We start from the raw sequence: 17,629 nt of genomic DNA, 5'->3' as shown, positions 1-17,629 counted from the left end.
TGCTCTGCCTGCTGGGTAACAGGAGCCAGGTGCTGCCACCTGGGGCCAGTGGCAGCACCTATCTTCTTGGCACTGGGTGCAGGCTGTGCTCAGTGCTGGTCTGCCATCTGGCAGGCAGATCGGGGGCCCGCACCTCCAGGAGGACAGTGGCACAGCCCCTGCAGCCCTCCCAGGGATGCAGGCGAGCTCCTGATCTGCCTGCCAGATGACAGGAGGCAGATGCTGCCAGCTGGGACCGGCGCTGAAGCCAGTAAGCCTGGCTTCAAAACTCAAAATGTTTTGAGTTCCTTTGTTTCATTTCGAAGCTGTTTTGAATGCTTTTGTTTCATTTCAGTGTTGTTGTTTTGAGCTCAAAACACATCGAAACAGCTTTGAAACAAAACGCCGAGCGAAATTTCACGTGCTGTACTGGTCAGCATTATATTGGTCAGCATACCAGCTGCAACCTCCATCTTTAGTGTAATGCCTGAGAAGTGTCAGTTGTAAGAAAATTAGATTTTAGTTGATGGTAGAGTTTCTGTAAATTATTCAGTACTATAAAACAGCCTGTTGCTGAGAGAGAGTTGTAGCATGCTGTTTAGCTGAAAGCATAATCTTGTTTTTATGTTCAAATCTTATATAGGCAGTCTGTTTACAGTACTGCTGTCTTTAAATCCTATCAGTGTCCTAGTATAGTTCTTGAGCTGAAGAGGCAATAATATTTTGGGAATAAATGTAGTTTGGGCTTGGCTAGAGAAGCCATATTTTAATGGTTATCTTGTTTAGGTCACAAGTGGAATGACCCAGTGTGACCTCAAAGAAATTATGGTAGCTATACCATATGAAGGTTCTAGTAAGGGTTCTGTTTAAAATAAAACTAGCATCTTCTCTACTAGACTGTTAGTCCAATCCATCTGAAAAATAGCGTGCTAGTTCAGGGGCCCAGGTCAGCCTATTTTTAGGGCTTTAATGGGACTTGACTGAGACATAGGTCTTCTGCCTCTCTCCAGGGAGTTGAGTTTCACTTGTAAATGTCTGTCACAACATTTTAATGATTTATGCTAAATTGTGTGAAACTCCACTACACACTTTCTCTAACACCTGTTGCTTTTGTGAAAGCTTGTGAATAATATGGCTATGCAAATTGTATCAAACCAAACATGCGCTTTGAGTGTGTCTACACCATTTCCTTGGTGGTAGTCCAGGGAAGGATGCTCCTGAGCCCGTCTGACCTGCCCATTCCTTCTTTCCCATGCTGAGCCTAGAACTATAGTGGTAAAGCTGCTCAGGGGAAGGAGAACTTGGGAAAGCCATACCCCTTGATTTGTAAAACTGTTTAAAAAACAATTTTAGTTTCACCAACTTCATTTCTGGTCTCTAATAATTCCAGTATGATCAATTACTATTTAAGAAGCCGAAATTTAGCCTAGTGTCCCGACCAATAGGATAAACTATTTTGTACACCTATAAATTGTTCTCATCTTAGAGGCAGTAGGAAAAACAACTCCTAATTTGTATACTAATGTATGAAATGCTGGTGGATCTTCAGGAGGGAAGGAGTCACATCAGTATAAGATTATCTTTCCAAGTAACAAGATATTTTCTATTTATTTCAGAAATAACCATTTCAAAATTTACCAAACTTTGGTATATGTGGGCAGGAAGATTAAGCTCAGCTTTTAACTAAAGAGATCTTTAACATCACCTTTTGTTCTACATTTCAGTGGCTGTTCCTGCAGCCGTACCAGCTTGTGAACCCAAGACTAACGAGCCCTACCCAGCTCCACGTCTCTCTGTTTCTTCAAGGACAACTATGGTTGTGACCATGGAAACTGCCTCCCAGGGCTTGCAGACAGTCATGAAGTGGAAAACAGTGGTTGCCATCTTTGTTGTGGTTGTAGCTTATCTGGTAACAGGAGGGCTTGTCTTTCGTGCCCTGGAGCAGCCCTTTGAAAGCAGCCAGAAGAATACAATAGCCTTGGAAAAGGCAGACTTCCTTCGGGAACATGTTTGTGTGACCCCAGTAGAGCTGGAGACACTGATTCAGGTAAGACATATGGGGAAGACAGAAGCCCACAGCTAAAGAGGGAATATTTTCCTTTTTTTTGGATCTTTTTCTTGTAAGTTGTGAGAAATAAGCTTGGCTTGATAAGCCGAGCCTGTGGGGTCTGGATGGCTCATGGGTGTCTGGTAATGAGCTAGGAGGCATTATAGCTCGGAGTCCCTGTTTGAATCCTACCCTGGTGAGAAGTGACAGAAAACTGTCATCTCCTGACAGCTGTTTGGTGTCTTGTGTGAAAAGAATTGGTCTCATTCCAGGTCCTAGGGGGTCCATATTGCTGAAAAGCACCATCCCAAGGGGTATCCTCAAAGGAGGCCTGAAGATTCAATGGCCACAGAGACTTGTTAATCCTTTCTTTGTTCCTTTATATGGTATAATGCAGCCAACACATTGAAGAAAGGGCTGTCTGGCTGCTGACTGTGCTGTACATGTTTTCTGCTGATGCAGAGGACTTGTTTGCTTGCCATGCTTCTAAGCTGACATCTTTCACTGAAACTGAAGCAGTAAGGAACTGGTTCCATTTACTTGTTGTTAGGGCTGTACTGTATAACAGCAGTTCTTGCTGGTTTGCCTGACAAAGCCTGGGGATTCACAAATAAACTGACCATTCATTGGTTAAAGCCTAAATCACACACACAAAGTTCAGAATTCTTGTAGAAATTCTTTTTTTGATAAGATTAAAATTTCACTTTAGAGGAGGGTAGAAATAGTTATTTTATTTTAAAATATAGTCAAGTGGCAGTAATAATTGTAGGCATGACTCACCTGAAGTTACTTAACTTAAAGTAGGGTTGAATTTGGTCTAGTGAGGTTATCGTTTCAGTGTGAAAACTGTACCAATTTACTGTGAGTGATTTAAACTGCAGCACTGAGACTCAGTAATGAGGTAGAAAGGTATGAGCTTTATTGATGATGTCTGCAAGGCATAAGCATTCATTCTGCACTGGCTGCGGTCATATCTTAACATGAAATCAGCTTATTGCAAAACCAGTCATGGATTATGTATGGGAGCAGATCCTTCTTGGCTGTTGTAAACTCCAAGCCAGGAGCCTGGAGGATTTGTTCCCAAAACACTGTAAATGGAAGTTCAGATCTATTCACGAGAGGAATGCAAAATGCTTGCAAATTCAGAACTGTCATTTCAAGACAAGCACTGAATTCAGAAGATGTTCACAAAAGGTTTTCTTATATACATAAACCTTGCAGATGGAGAAGGGCCCAGTGCTTTTTACATGGTCAAACCCACAACACAGAAAACAGTAAGTAGGAGAGTGTGCATAGGATTTGTCATTGGTGAGGAAGGAACAATTCTTGTTTTGAGGACATGTAAATTTATATTTCTGTCATTTGAGTGCTTGTTTGGTTGCTATTGGTAGTTTAAAAGTGTTATGGATGGTTCCTTTGCATAGTGTCTTAGGATAATGTATGTTGCGAATAGGATAGAAATCCTGTAGGTACAGGTACAAGAATTTTCATGACTTTGAGGAAACTTAATATGACATGCTTAAAAAGATACACAGCAACTAGGGGAGTAAACAAACATATATTCATAAGAGAGGAATTTGGGAGAGTGTGTCCTTTTTCAGGCCAAAAAAGAGAAGATAATAATGTTTCTGATGCAGCAGTGGAAGTGGCCTGAAGAATGAAGGAAACAATGATGACTGGATGCTGAAGCTCTGGTATGTACATTATCCTTGAGTGGGCACCTGACAGAAGGTATTAAAGTAAGAGATTTTACTAGAAAGAACTTGTAGAAGGGGATATTGAAGAATAGAGATTCAGTTTAAGATTATTCTTGAGTTCAAGAGGCTTGTAGAAATGATGGAGGTCAGGAGAGAGGAGGCTCCACAGAGGGGTCAAGATTTGTAAACACTTGATAACCAGGATGGCTTTGAGGGCTGACTGCCATGTGAGGAGAATGATCCACAGAAGCCTGTGACCATGAAGATAATGCAAAGAAGATACAAGCTATGGAGAAGAAATACATCTGGGAAACAAGTTTGCTGTGGTGGAGAGTGTGAGGGAAGAGTGAGCTGCAAAAGAAAGTGAGACAGGAAAGAAGAAATGGGAAGCTAATTCCACAAGAAGAGAGGAAGAGATGATGGAGTCAAGAAGAAATAATGCTGCTGTACTGGAAAGTACAAAAGGTAGAATGATCTGCAAACAGAAAGAAGATTGGAAGGGAGACCACCTGAGATTTAGAGCAGGAAAAGGTAGTTCTTTGTAGTTAGGATCTCCTTGTTGAAAAGAGCTGACAGATATGCCACCAGGGCAAACCCAAAAAATATGAAGAGTATACGGGGAGCAAGGGCATGAGATCCTCAAAAGGATTCTGATAGGACCAAGTTGAAAATACATGCATTAGTTCTCACATTTGGACAAATGATATTGTTAGATGACACTGGAACAGATCAAGAATAAGCACACCAAACTAGAAAAGATGTTAAAAAGAGTGGTAGCTCACCTAATGTCCCACTGAATTGTTTTAGTACCCAGAGAATAAGGATGAATGCAAGATAAAGCAGTAAAAATCAATAGATGTCTCAAGGATCAGTAGTATGGGAAGGGTGTAGAGATGTTCAGTCATTTGGCGGTATTCATGCAAAGAGGACTCTTGTTGATGGATAAATTCTACTTTAGAATCAGGCTAGCACAACTGTTATGAGTTGTAAAATAAGAAATGAGGGGAAAGGGACTTGAGGGACTGGAGCCAAAGCAGAAGGTATGGGAGGGAAAGGCCAGCTGGGGAGGAGGGGAGGGGAGGGGGGCGTACATTGCACAGTCTCCCCTGCACTCCCTGGGAGCCACACATATGGGTCTCTTGTGTTATTCACCTCATACCCCATGTCTCCCCTGTGCCCCTCCTGCTGTGAGCCCCTCCCCTGCCAAATGAGCCTTCCCAGTCCTGGTCAGGTGATGGCTTGATCCAGCTTCAGCCCTGAGCTTGGTGTTGGGGCTGAGGCTGGAGCTGAGCTGCCACCTTCCGTGGGCTGGTAGTTGAGTCTAAAACCAGGCTTTTTCTCCACCATGATGACTGGAGAAAAACCTGGTCTTGCATTCAAGCAAATATAGTCATTTCTGTGTCTGGTTTTGATCCCCATGGTGCAGTTGTTACAAGTGATTTCATAGATTTCATAGACATTAGGGCTGGAAGGGACTTCGGAAGATCACTGAGTCCAGCCCCCTGCCCCAGGGGCAAGAAGTCAGCTAAGGTAAAAGGTTCCCAGCAACATAGGTGTCCAAATGTTTCTTAAAATAGTCCATAGTAGGTGCTTGCACCACCTCTGAAGGGAGTCTATTCCAGGTCTTGGGGGCTTGGACAGTAAAGAAGTTTTTCCTTATGACCAGCCTAAAACAGTCTTGGAGGAGTTTGTGACCATTGAGCCTTGTCATCCCTTGGGGCGCTCTCTTGAACAGGCGTTCCCCCAGATCCTGATGCACACCCCTTATGTACTTATAGGCTGCCATCAAGTCACCTCTGAGCCTGTGATATTCCAGACTGAAGAGTCCCATGGCTCTCAGCCTCTCTTCATAAGGCCTATTCTTTTGCCCTTTGATCATGCGTGTGGCTCTTCTCTGGACTCTCTCAAGCTTCTCCACATCCTTCTTGAATTGTGGAGCCCAGAATTAGATGCAGTTCTCCAGCTGAGGCCTCACCAAGGCTGAGTACATTTGGGAGGAAGGCATCATGAGATTTACTTGAGAAGCATCTATGGATGCAAGCCAGAGTTTTGTTTGCTTTACCAGCTGTGACATCGCATTGGTGGCTCAAGTTCATCTTGTGGTCAATCATGACCCCCAAGTCTTTTTCAGCCGTGGTGCTAGTGAGCATTACTGCATGATGGTGCAGTACAGCCATTACCGCACCGTCCCAAAGGTGCATGGTTATTTTTCAGATCTGCGTCTCCATAGCACTATACTATAATGAGGTAGTTCGTCACGGCTTGTAGCATAGTGTGGATGTGCCCAGGGAGAAGAAAATCACGCTAACAAAGATATAACATTGCATAAAGAAATTTCAAAGGGAGAAGAGTGAACCCAAAGAGAAAGAAAGCACTGAGACTGATAGTAATTAGAAAGACAATACACTTAGGGAAAGGATTAACTTTATTCTGGCTGGGCAATTGAAGATAGTCAACCAAAATGTATGTATACTGATGCAAGGATTCTGGGCAAAAAAAAAAGGAGGAACTAGAACTGGGCAGAAAAAAATGGAGGAACCAGTTCAGGATGTGACACTTTTTGTTATACAGTGGTAGAAACCTGGTAGAACAGCAACCATGACTGAAACGCATCATATATTTATAAACAGCAGGAGTTTCTTATTTATTCACACATCTCAGTCACCTTTTCCTCAAGAATTAGCCTTCCAAAATGTGGTGTCTGTTAAGCAGGAAATCTGATTTTCTGCCCAAATCAAAGCATGGAGACTTGCATAGACATTAGGGCTGGAAGGGACCTCGGAAGATCTTCGAGTCCAGCCCCCTGCCCAAAGGGGGATCCCCAGCAAGATAAGCATCCAGTTTGCTCTTGAAGGTGTTCAATGTAGACGCTTGAACCACCTCCAGTGGCAGGCTGTTCCAGACCTTGGGGGCTCGGACAGTAAAGAAATTCTTCCTTGTGTCCAGCCTGAAATGGTCTTGCAGTAGTTTATGACCATTCAACCTAGTCGTCATCCCTTGGGGCGCTCTGGTGAATAAACGTTCCCCCAGATACTGGTGGTCACCACTGATAAACTTATAGGTGGCCATCAGATCACCCCTGAGCCTGCGCTTTTCCAGGCTAAAGAGCCCCAGGGCTCTCAGCCTGTCATCGTAGGGTCTGCTTCCCTGAGCTCTGATCATGCGCGTGGCTCTTCTCTGGACTCTCTCAAGCTTCTCCACATCCTTTTTGAATTGTGGAGCCCAAAACTGGACGCAGTACTCCAGCTGCGGCCTCACTAAGGCCGAGTACAAGGGGAGAATGACGTCCCGGGATTTGCTTGAGAAGCATCTATGGATGCAAGCCAGCGTTTTGGTCGCTTTGCTAGCCGCAGCATCGCACTGCAGGCTCATGTTCATCTTGTGGTTAACGATGACCCCCAAGTCTCTTTCTTCCATAGTGCTAGCCAACATAGCACTGCCAAGCCTATAAGGATGCTGCGGGTTTTTCTTCCCAAGGTGGAGAACCTTTCATTTATCGGCGTTGAACACCATCAGATTCTCATCCTCCCACTTGCTGAGCCTGTCCAGGTCAGCCTGGATCACCCGCCTGTCTTCTGGTGTGGATGCTTTGGTGTCATTGGCGAACTTGGCCAGTCCACTTCTGACTCCAGTGTCCACATCATTAATGAAGATGTTGAACAGTATGGGTCCAAGGACAGAGCCTTGGGGGACCCCACTGGTCACAGGACACCATGATCAGTGACTTCCATCAATTACTACCGTCTGGGTCCGGCCACGGATCCAATTTTCCAGCCAGTGGATCATGGAGGACCCAAGGTGACAATTGGCCAGTTTCTCCAATTGGCCAGTTTCTCCAAGAGGTGATCATGGGAAACGAGATCGAAGGCTTTTTTGAAGTCAAGATATATGACATCAATCTCTTTTCCCTTGTCCAGGTGATAGGTCACCTGGTCGTAGAAGGAAATGAGATTTGTCAAGCAAGACCTTACCGCAACAAACCCGTGCTGGCTATCCCTTAAGATGTTGGCGTCGGCCAGTCCATTAAGGATGGCCTCTTTAATAAACTTTGCTAAGATCTTCCCCAGGATAGAAGTCAGGCTAATGGGCCTATAGTTGGCCGGATCCACTTTCCTCCCTTTCTTGAAGATAGGCACCACATTGGCCTTCTTCCAGTCTTTGGGCACTACATCAGAGCGCCAAGAGTTTTCAAAGATCCGTGCTAGAGGCTGGGCTATGATGCTCGCCAGCTCCTTGAGTACCCTGGGGTGAAGATTGTCAGGGCCGGCTGACTTGAAGGTATCCAGCTTCTCAAGATGTTCCTTCATGAAGTCAGCATTAATGGAGGGCAGGGGATCACCCTCACCCGGACTTCCCTGTCCCGTAGCGGGCATGGGCATCCCATGGGACTGATGAAAGACTGACACAAAGTACCTATTTAATAGGTTGGCTTTTTCCTGGGCGTCAGTTGTCAGTTGCCCCATCTGGTTCAGCAGGGGTCCAATGTTGCCCCTGCTTTTCCTCCGGCTCCCCACATATCTGAAAAAGGACTTTTTATTGTCCTTGATGCTCAAAGCTAGTTGGAGTTCAGTTGCAGCCTTGGTTTTCCTGGTCTGCTCCCTACAGGACCGGACCAGTGCAAAATAATCCTCCTTGGAAGTGACTCCCATCCTCCATCCTTTGTAGGCCTTTCTTTTTAGCCTCAGGAGGTCTGCTAGGTCCTTGGAGAGCCAGGGGGGCTGCTGTGCCCTCTTGCTGCCTTTCCTCTGAGATGGAATAGACTTAGTTTGTGCATTGAGGATCGCTCCCTTGAGGAGCAACCACTCTTCTTGAACTCCCCTCTCCCCGTGGTCATGGTCCCTTAGGGTCTCACTGACAAGCCTCCTGAGCTTGTCAAAGTCGGCTTTCCTGAAGTCAAGGACTTCTGTGTTGCTGACTGACTTGCCAGCTTTTCGGCGGATAGTGAAGGTGATCAGCTCGTGGTCGCTGTCACCCAGCTTCCCATTGATCACTAGGTCTCCGACTAGATCATCCCCAGTAGCCAGTACCAGGTCGAGCACCGCTTTGCCTCTCGTTGGCCCATAGACTTCTTGAGTCAGGTAGGTCATGCACGCATGAGAGGAAGCTTTGCAACTGCTCATATTTTGCTGAGCGATCCTCCCACGAGATGTCCAGGTAATAAGGAGACACTACACTGTAAGACGGTTGCCACTTCTTTTCCACCTTTTCCTTCAAGCAGCCACATAGAGGGAGCAGTGGAGTCCAGCAGGAATAGATTCAGGAGGATGCAGTAATGCAATCACAGCTGTCTTTGATTCCTGCTCCTCCCAAAGTTTAAAACTAACTGGCCATGTCTACTTGAGATGTTGACTGCACAGTCATTACTGCACAGTCATTACTGCACAGTCATTTAGTACTTGTATAAACTTATACTAGTACTTGTATAAACAAGTATTAAATGGCTGTGCAAGCATTGCCAAACAACATTTTTGTGACACTGACTGCACGGTAACCTGAGACTACTACACAGTAGCGTCATGTCACACTTTCTGCCATGAAATGCTACTGCGCAGTAGTCACAGGCTACTGCACAGTCAGTGTCTCATGTAGACGTGGCCACTGCCTACCAACAGCAGCAGTGGCATTTCTAATCAGGTTGCTGAGGAAGTTAATTAACTTCATGGCTTGTTGCAATCTACCTGATTTCTGCTAATCTCTCTTCCTACAGTCCTTTCTCCTTTTAAATGGTCTTGATATTCCACTAATCCAGCTATCCATTCTTGAGCAATTTGCTGCCTGTTATCTATTTCTAGCTTTTCTTCTATTTCACAGCCCTTCGAACTGTTTTTAGCTCTTTTCAAAATCCTACCCCATGGAGTCCAGTCTTCACCAGCAGCTGTAGTTAACAGCTTTTGCTGGAGCAGCCAAGACTAAACAAGCCAAACTCTTTCAAGTCTCCTCTCATAAAGCTGTCCACTTTCCTACTCATCCTAGCAGTCTTTCTCTGCATCTGTTTCAGCTGAGCTCATCTTTTTTGAGCATGGGATCTGTATTTGAATGTGGACTTTTCCAAGGTCAAACAGTGTCTGGGATTTTGGCTCAGATCTTTTTCTAATACATATCAGGATAGTGCTGCTGAGGTTAACATTTCCCATAACTTTTGAGGTGTGATACATAATGGAGCAGTGCTAGGTGGGTTGTGATTTTTTAATTTAAAAGGCAACAAATTTGCATGTTCTAGGTGTGAAAGCTAGTCATGAAAGATATGCAAAGTCTTTGTTTTTCAAACAAACAGAATACCTAATGATACAATAAAGTGTATCAATAGGATGGCAAACATTCCAGTCTATGGAGTTCAGGGTTTTCTTAATATCATATGTTTTCCAGCTTGATGTGTATGCAGGTGTCAGTTCTTGACTGTACACACTATTTTGTCCTTTCTTTTACCTCAAAGGTTATGGTATTAAGATAATAAGGAAGCATGCTGTGTCACTACGAGCCAAACATTATAAGCAAACTTTCTCTCTTGTATATTTAGTAGATCCTTAGGCATTTCACTGGGTAACCCAGAATTATTTCTAACATAAAAGGCTTTAGCAGCTTAACATATTGAATAGCTCAAGACCTGTTGGTATTAAATATTTAAATGTATTTTGTCAATAAAGAAGAATTTCCACTTGATTCTTCTACGTGACTGTCTGACCTGGATCAGAGATGTGTTTAAATATAATACAGAAGCTGTGGTTGGAACCAAGCTGAGTGCAAGAGGGCAAAAAAAATTTTGAGAAGAAATGTCAAGGGGGTTAATATTTGCTTTCAAACCTTTGTGTTGATGATCTTTAAAAATGAGAACTCCTTAGGTGGCACAGTGGATTTACTGCATTGCACCAAGTGCTTGCCTGTACAAGTATGAGTTCAGAATAACGGTGCTGATGTGGTAACCTCACTGGGTCCTGGCTGCTGTGCTGTGTATTCATTACAAAGTTCTATGTAAGGGAGATATGTATTATTAATATTACAGACTATCTTAAAGTGTTTAGATGAATGCATAGATCATACTCTCCAGAATGAAAACAGTGATTCAGCTCTGAGCTCCTGGAGAATATTTCTGTGGCATAAATACAGTAAGGGGAAAGAAAGGAATATTTTTATCACAGGGCAAGCCTTATGGCATTTATTTGAAAGGAGTAAAGAGAGATTTTGAAGAGGGGAAATAAGGTATGCCATGTATGCTGTGTTTGCAAGGTCAAAACTTCTTTTGTGATTTCCTCACTCTAGTGCCTGGACCTGGATTTCTTGAAGAGTCTTGCTGTTACAGGCAAAACTTCAAAGAAAGATGTATGGCTACTGTATGAGGCATGCAGAAACCTTAGTGTAGATGAAATGTGTCTTTCATATTTATCTGCCCTCCAAAATTATCTGCAAATACAATGTGCTTTGCTGATAGTGCCCAGAGATGAGCCCAGGCTGTGATGTTCATATATGAAGGTACTCCAATCAGATAGTAATGAGCACAGCCCAAAAAGTGCCCAGAGATGGGAATTTAAATCTAAATATTTTCCAAGTTTGTGATTTTTCTGTTTCATCCTTTATTATAATAAGCCTATATACTAAACTCTGGGAAAGATGTGAGCTTCTCCAAGTTTGTGCTTACCTATAGGATTTTAGCTCAGGTCCATCTAACGCTCATGCATGCTGTGGAGCAGAACAGTTTCTCTTAGCAACAACTCTCTTTCACAGCACATGCTGTGTGATTCCAGCTCACCTGGAGTGGAAGGTTTTACTTTTTTCAGCACACATCTGTTTCTGAAGACTAATTTACTGCTGGGAAGCAAATTCATTATTTAGTACTGATGCAGTCTACAACTTGACTTGTATGACTCTATGATCTATTGTAAACACAACAATAAGGAACCAACAAAAACAACCATATTCTAACAGCCCATTCAAATCAGGGTGTTTGCATTAAATTAGTCTGAAACTGAATTTTGAGAGAAAGAAAGAATAAAAGCTGAAATGTGGTAGAGGGAAAACAGACTTGACTGATCTGTGTAGTTCCTGTTTGGCTAAATACTGAAGCATAGTAAGATTCAACAAAACATTATATATATATTTGGAACCCCGCCCCCTCCCCCAACAAACACATTTGCAGTTAAACTTGCAAAGAAAATTAAAAATCCTTATGCTACAGGGCATAAGATAATCAGTAGCTGGAGCTCTCCCATAGTATTGTACAGTCTGAGTATTCTGAGGTCACACCTCTGCATGTAATATCAGGCATTACCCATGATCTGAGACACATAACAGAGTATTGCTGTGGGTTGGCATAGCAATTCCTATGGATCCAATAAGGAAGTATACATTCTGTTTTCACTACTTATCACCCAGACTGGACCAAGTGAGAATCTTGGAATTTGATCTGCTAGAAATAGAATGTCGCTGCCATGCACTGCAGCGAGGGGGTCGGGACCTTAGAAGCCATCAGGTGGGTACTTGTGACGCTTGGAGTGGAATTAATTAGGCGGACGCTTATCGGTTGTAAAGCAAGATTATTTACTCACGCCGTCAAGGTGGTGAAAGACGGAGGTCAGAGATATTTGGTTAGTTACAGCTTAGAGTTCGTAGGTCGGTCTGCATAAGTGGTCGGATAGAAATGGTCGGGCAGAAAAATGGTCGGGCCGGCTGTAAGTCGTCGATTTACGTCTGAGATTGGGTCGAGTCACGGGGGGGCAAGTGATCAAATTGTCAGTTACTCTGATACGTGTGATCAGAGGTCTCCAGGTGTATACGGAGTTGCTCTCTGACTTTACGGAAGTGAAAATGGGTTTTATTTGTGTAATAGCCAATTGCTTTTCGTCACGTCATAAATTTAATTAGAATCGCCAATTATCTAGCGGTCTTTGCTAGGGTGTTATCACAAGGTTATTTTTTGTTTTCTTTGACCAATTATAATGATTTATGTAAAGCACAGGTTAAAGTTTTATTTCTAGTTAGTGGTGCAGTAATAAATTTCTTTTTGACATGCGCAACAAAAAAAAACCTGTTACTATCATCTTGTTAGTTAACCCTTAGTTAACCTAGTGTAGACTAAAATTGTTTTGAATGGTTTTACTTGCTTGTGACATGGGTACTATTTAATTGGGTTGTGACATGCCCCCTTGCCCATGGCACAGCAAGTCACATCATGTTTACGTACAGACCATTTTGTTTATCATTGTTAGTGTTTGGCAAGTGGGTGTATATAAAAGCAGAAAGTGTGGTTAACTTCGTTTTGAGATATTGTAAAATCTAACAACTAAAACACACAAATATAACAATGGCTATTATGATCAATGGTAAACATAAGATAATCAAAGACGCTGACACTTGAATTAACTTAAACGCAGTAAACTGTTATCTTTGATTTTATGCAATCTTTTTTAATTCGATTTTCTAAGGTAACTGAGAGTGAGGTATCAGATTAATGCCCCCTATACGGAGGGTTTTTAAAATTGTGGCTTATTATATTTGAGTTAAATTGTAGCTCTGAAAACACCGATTTTCCGTGCCGTCATCAGCGGGCTCTCTTTATTTTTTTGTGAAACACATCAACCTTGTTATGTATCACCATCTGCTTCTCCCCTCAATGATTTGACACCAAACACTTTTTGTCTTTTATCCATCTTTAACATCTCCTTTTTCTCTCTCATTTTTCTGTCTACCCCCGACCTTTTTGCGACATCCCCCAAACCTTTAGATTACCAATGCTGTTCTTGCTTAATAATTCAGAGCTTGTATAAGCTGGTTACAGTCAGCATGTTGAATAGGCTTTAAAACAAAACAAAACAAGTATGTACAAGGTCATTAACAAGAAAAGGAAACCATAAAATGAGCTGTTAGTTATGTCTTTGGCCTACAATGACAGAAGGTTCATGACTGAGTTGGAGGCTTTGAAGTTAGCTCCGTTCGCCAAGGAACCTGTTAGTAACAGCAGGAATAGAGCGACGACCCTGCTTGCGACATATTAGTAGGTGGCCATTGTGGCGTTGACCCGGGTGTGCTGCAGGTTGGTGCTCAGTGATTCTCGTGATAGGGCAGTCACAGATTGCTGCTTCGTCACCACTGGGCCTGTAAGGGGACAAAATAAATGAACAGACAAACATGTCTTCATCAGTGACTTGGACGAGGGAGTCAAATGTACTCTGTCCAAGTTTGCAGATGACACAAAGCTATGGGGAGAAGTGGACACGCCGGAGGGCAGGGAACAGCTGCAAGCAGACCTGGACAGGTTGGACAAGTGGGCAGAAAACAACAGGATGCAGTTCAACAAGGAGAAATGCAAAGTGCTGCACCTAGGGAGGAAAAATGTCCAGCACACCTACAGCCTAGGGAATGACCTGCTGGGTGGCACAGAGGTGGAAAGGGATCTTGGAGTCCTAGTGGACTCCAAGATGAACATGAGTTGGCAGTGTGACGAAGCCATCAGAAAAGCCAATGGCACTTTATCGTGCATCAGCAGATGCATGATGAATAGGTCCAGGGAGGTAATACTTCCCCTCTATAGGGCGCTGGTCAGACCACAGTTGGAGTACTGCATGCAATTCTGGGCGCCACACTTCAAGAAGGATGCGGATAACCTGGAGAGGGTCCAGAGAAGGGCCACTCGTATGGTTAAGGGCCTGCAGACCAAGCCCTATGAGAAGAGACTAGAGAAACTGGATCTTTTCAGCCTCCGCAAGAGAAGGTTGAGAGGCGACCTTGTGGCTGCCTATAAGTTCATCACGGGGGCACAGAAGGGAATTGGTGAGTATTTATTCACCAAGGCACCCCCGGGGGTTACAAGAAATAATGGCCACAAGCTATCAGAGAGCAGATTTAGATTGGACATTAGGAAGAACTTCTTCACAGTTCGAGTGGCCAGGGTCTGGAACGGGCTCCCAAGGGAGGTGGTGCTCTCCCCTACCCTGGGGGTCTTCAAGAGGAGGTTAGATGAGTATCTAGCTGGGGTCATCTAGACCCAGCACTCTTTCCTGCTTATGCAAGGGGTTGGACTCGATGATCTATTGAGGTCCCTTCCGACCTTAACATCTATGAATCTATGAACAAACACAGAAAACAAAAAAACAATAAAATTGTCTTTTGTACATCTATGAGCATAATGTCGTGGTGGTTGGGATAGTTTATAGGTGCCCCCTTCGAGTAGTTGTTTGTTGGGGCAGGCTGCGGTGTTATCCGGAGTGTGTTGCTAGGTGTGGGTGCCTCCGGGGCCCAGACTGGTTGGCGGGATCGGTTGAGGTTGGTAGCCTAGTATATGTGTCAGTTGTCGTTGTCCCGCATCTCCTAGGACGTGTAGCCATTGTTTGGTAAGTGTGAAGTGGTTTAGGAGGAACCCAAACGTGGCTCTTTCCTCCAGCGTCCTCTGGGGTGGCAGTCTTGATTTTTTTCATGAGTTGAATTGGGAATGTCTTGGTCCTTGGTGCCTGACCGGGTATGTAGTAAGGTGGCTTGATATTCCGGCTGGGTTTGCAGCTACTGACTTTATAAGGGCTTGTAATCGTGGAAGTTGACTTAAAAGATTCTCTGCTGGCTGAGTAACGAGCAGGTTGAGGAGGAGGCAAAGGTTGATGGTATTTTCTCCTCCATAAATCTCTATGCATTCTTTGATGACTTTAAGGGTGGTGGTGGTTGCACCCTCCGGGTTGGTTATTTGCTTGGTTATTGTTACAGGATGAGCGGCAGCTGTAGTTGTTACTGTGTCTGGTGGGAGGATCGGATTTTCGCTCGTTGCCCCCTCCCTGTGGTACGGAGGTGGGGCCGTTGGGAGCGACGTCATCTCAGGGGGCGGGCTTGTTGGGTGGAGTCCCGCCTGTTCTTCTGTGGCTCCGCCCTTCTTTTCTGGGTCCTCTGGGCAGCTCATATTTTTTTCGGTGCCATTTTCTGGTGGCGACAGAGGGTTTTGGCACACTGTCATCTCCGCAGCAGCTTTGCTGACCGTAGCTAACTGGGTTTTTAAGTTTGCATTTTCACACAGTAGGAGTGACACTACATTAATCATCTTTTTTTTGTCCCACTCGGAGCTTGCCCACTCCTTTCCGACTCCCTCCTCTCCTCTCAGCGAGAAGTAGCCGCTGACGCACCCTGTCTCTGCTCCGCTCGCTTGGTGATAAGCGATGTGGGCCTATAATTCATCCGCGTTATCTACATGGCGCCCCCCACTACACCAGGGGCAGTTCTTAATTAATTCCACCTCCATCACTTTTCTGCTTGATCCTGTTCGTGACGCCATGTCGCTGCCGTGCACTGCAGCGAGGGGGTCGGGACCTTAGAAGCCGTCAGGCGGGTACTTGTGACGCTTGGTGTGGAATTAATTAGGCGGATGCTTGTCGGTTGTAAAGCAAGATTATTTACTCACGCCGTCAAGGTGGTGAAAGACGGAGGTCAGAGATATTTGGTTAGTTACAGCTTAGAGTTCGTAGGTCGGTCTGCATAAGTGGTCGGATAGAAATGGTCGGGCAGAAAAATGGTCGGGCCGGCTGTAAGTCGTCGATTTACGTCTGAGATTGGGTCGAGTCGCGGGGGGGTACTGACAAGTGATCAAATTGTCAGTTACTCTGATACGTGTGATCAGAGGTCTCCAGGTGTATACGGAGTTGCTCTCTGACTTTACGGAAGTGAAAACGGGTTTTATTTGTGTAATAGCCAATTGCTTTTCGTCACGTCATAAATTTAATTAGAATCGCCAATTATCTAGTGGTCTTTGCTAGGGTGTTATCACAAGGTTATTTTTTGTTTTCTTTGACCAATTATAATGATTTATGTAAAGCACAGGTTAAAGTTTTATTTCTAGTTAGTGGTGCAGTAATAAATTTCTTTCTGACATGCGCAACAAAAAAAACCCTGTTACTATCATCTTGTTAGTCAACCCTTAGTTAACCTAGTGTAGACTAAAATTGTTTTGAATGGTTTTACTTGCTTGTGACATGGGCACTATTTAATTGGGTTGTGACATAGATGTGACAAGATGGTTTAATAACTATGTGGGTACCTAACTTCAGTGGGTTGTTTTTTTTATCCTGTGCCTTCAGATTTTAAGTTAGAAGTGTAGGCTATGTTAATCCATCCACATACTTGGAAATCAGGTTTATTAAGGGATACAAATGGGTGCAGTAAGGTTTGCCGGTTGGTCCATAAGGCAACACAAAATTACATGAAGCGAAGAACAGAGTTATTAAGGTAGGGAGCTAGCCAGTAGTTACCATTTTGGATTTATTGATATTGATAATGCTGTTACTTCTTTGGATAGGCTTTTCAGCATATTGCTCTGGCCTTCCTATGTCAAAGATAGGTAAGAAAAGGCAGTAGAAGAGCTCCAGTGTCTAACTGCTTGAATGGAGCACAACTATCTTCTCATGCCTTTTGACAATAGACGAAAGAGAATCTGGGTGGCTTGAATGAGACAAAAGAAAAAACCTAAATGGAACAGAAAAAGGATCTTCTGAATAAGTTAAAGGAGGAATTGTTTTTTGCTGATGATGCAGAGAAGACTGGCTGAGTAGTATGGAAAGGAAACTGGCAGTTGGCTTTATACATCCTGATTAGAAAAGCTATTTTCTATATATGTCAATTGTTTTTCTGTCCCTTATGTTTTGTTTCTTAAATTATTCACTTTAGAGACAAAAACCCTAAAAAATAAAAAATAAGGACAACATTCAGATAGCTTTAGTGTACCCTTGCTTTGATCAGCAGTGAGTAACTCCTATGGGCTGGATCCAGCCCATGGAATCGTTGGATCTGGGCTGTAGAACTGGAGGGCTTTGATGGCATTTCTACTGTGAGGGCTTTGCCTGTGCTGCAGCTGGAAGGTGGGGATCTTTCTTTGTGTTGTGGCCAGAGGTGACCTAAGCAGGGTGCAGGGCCCAGGGCAAATCAGCCCAAGCAGGGCCCTGCC

General features: G+C 43.9%; 1 protein-coding gene across 1 annotated transcript in view; it reads left to right on the top strand.

The window, feature by feature from the left end:
- KCNK10 (potassium two pore domain channel subfamily K member 10) overlaps window positions 1–17,629 on the top strand; it is a 163,903-nt gene that overhangs the window by 57,591 nt on the left and 88,683 nt on the right. The window contains exon 2 of the mRNA XM_014596411.3: window positions 1,704–2,026. Within this exon, the coding sequence (XP_014451897.1) occupies window positions 1,704–2,026 (323 nt within the window). The remainder of the gene's footprint in view (window positions 1–1,703; window positions 2,027–17,629) is intronic.

Source organism: Alligator mississippiensis, chromosome 2 (assembly GCF_030867095.1).
Source record: "Alligator mississippiensis isolate rAllMis1 chromosome 2, rAllMis1, whole genome shotgun sequence".
Lineage (NCBI taxonomy): Eukaryota > Metazoa > Chordata > Crocodylia > Alligatoridae > Alligator > Alligator mississippiensis.
This window is presented reverse-complemented; position numbering and strand designations above follow the sequence as displayed.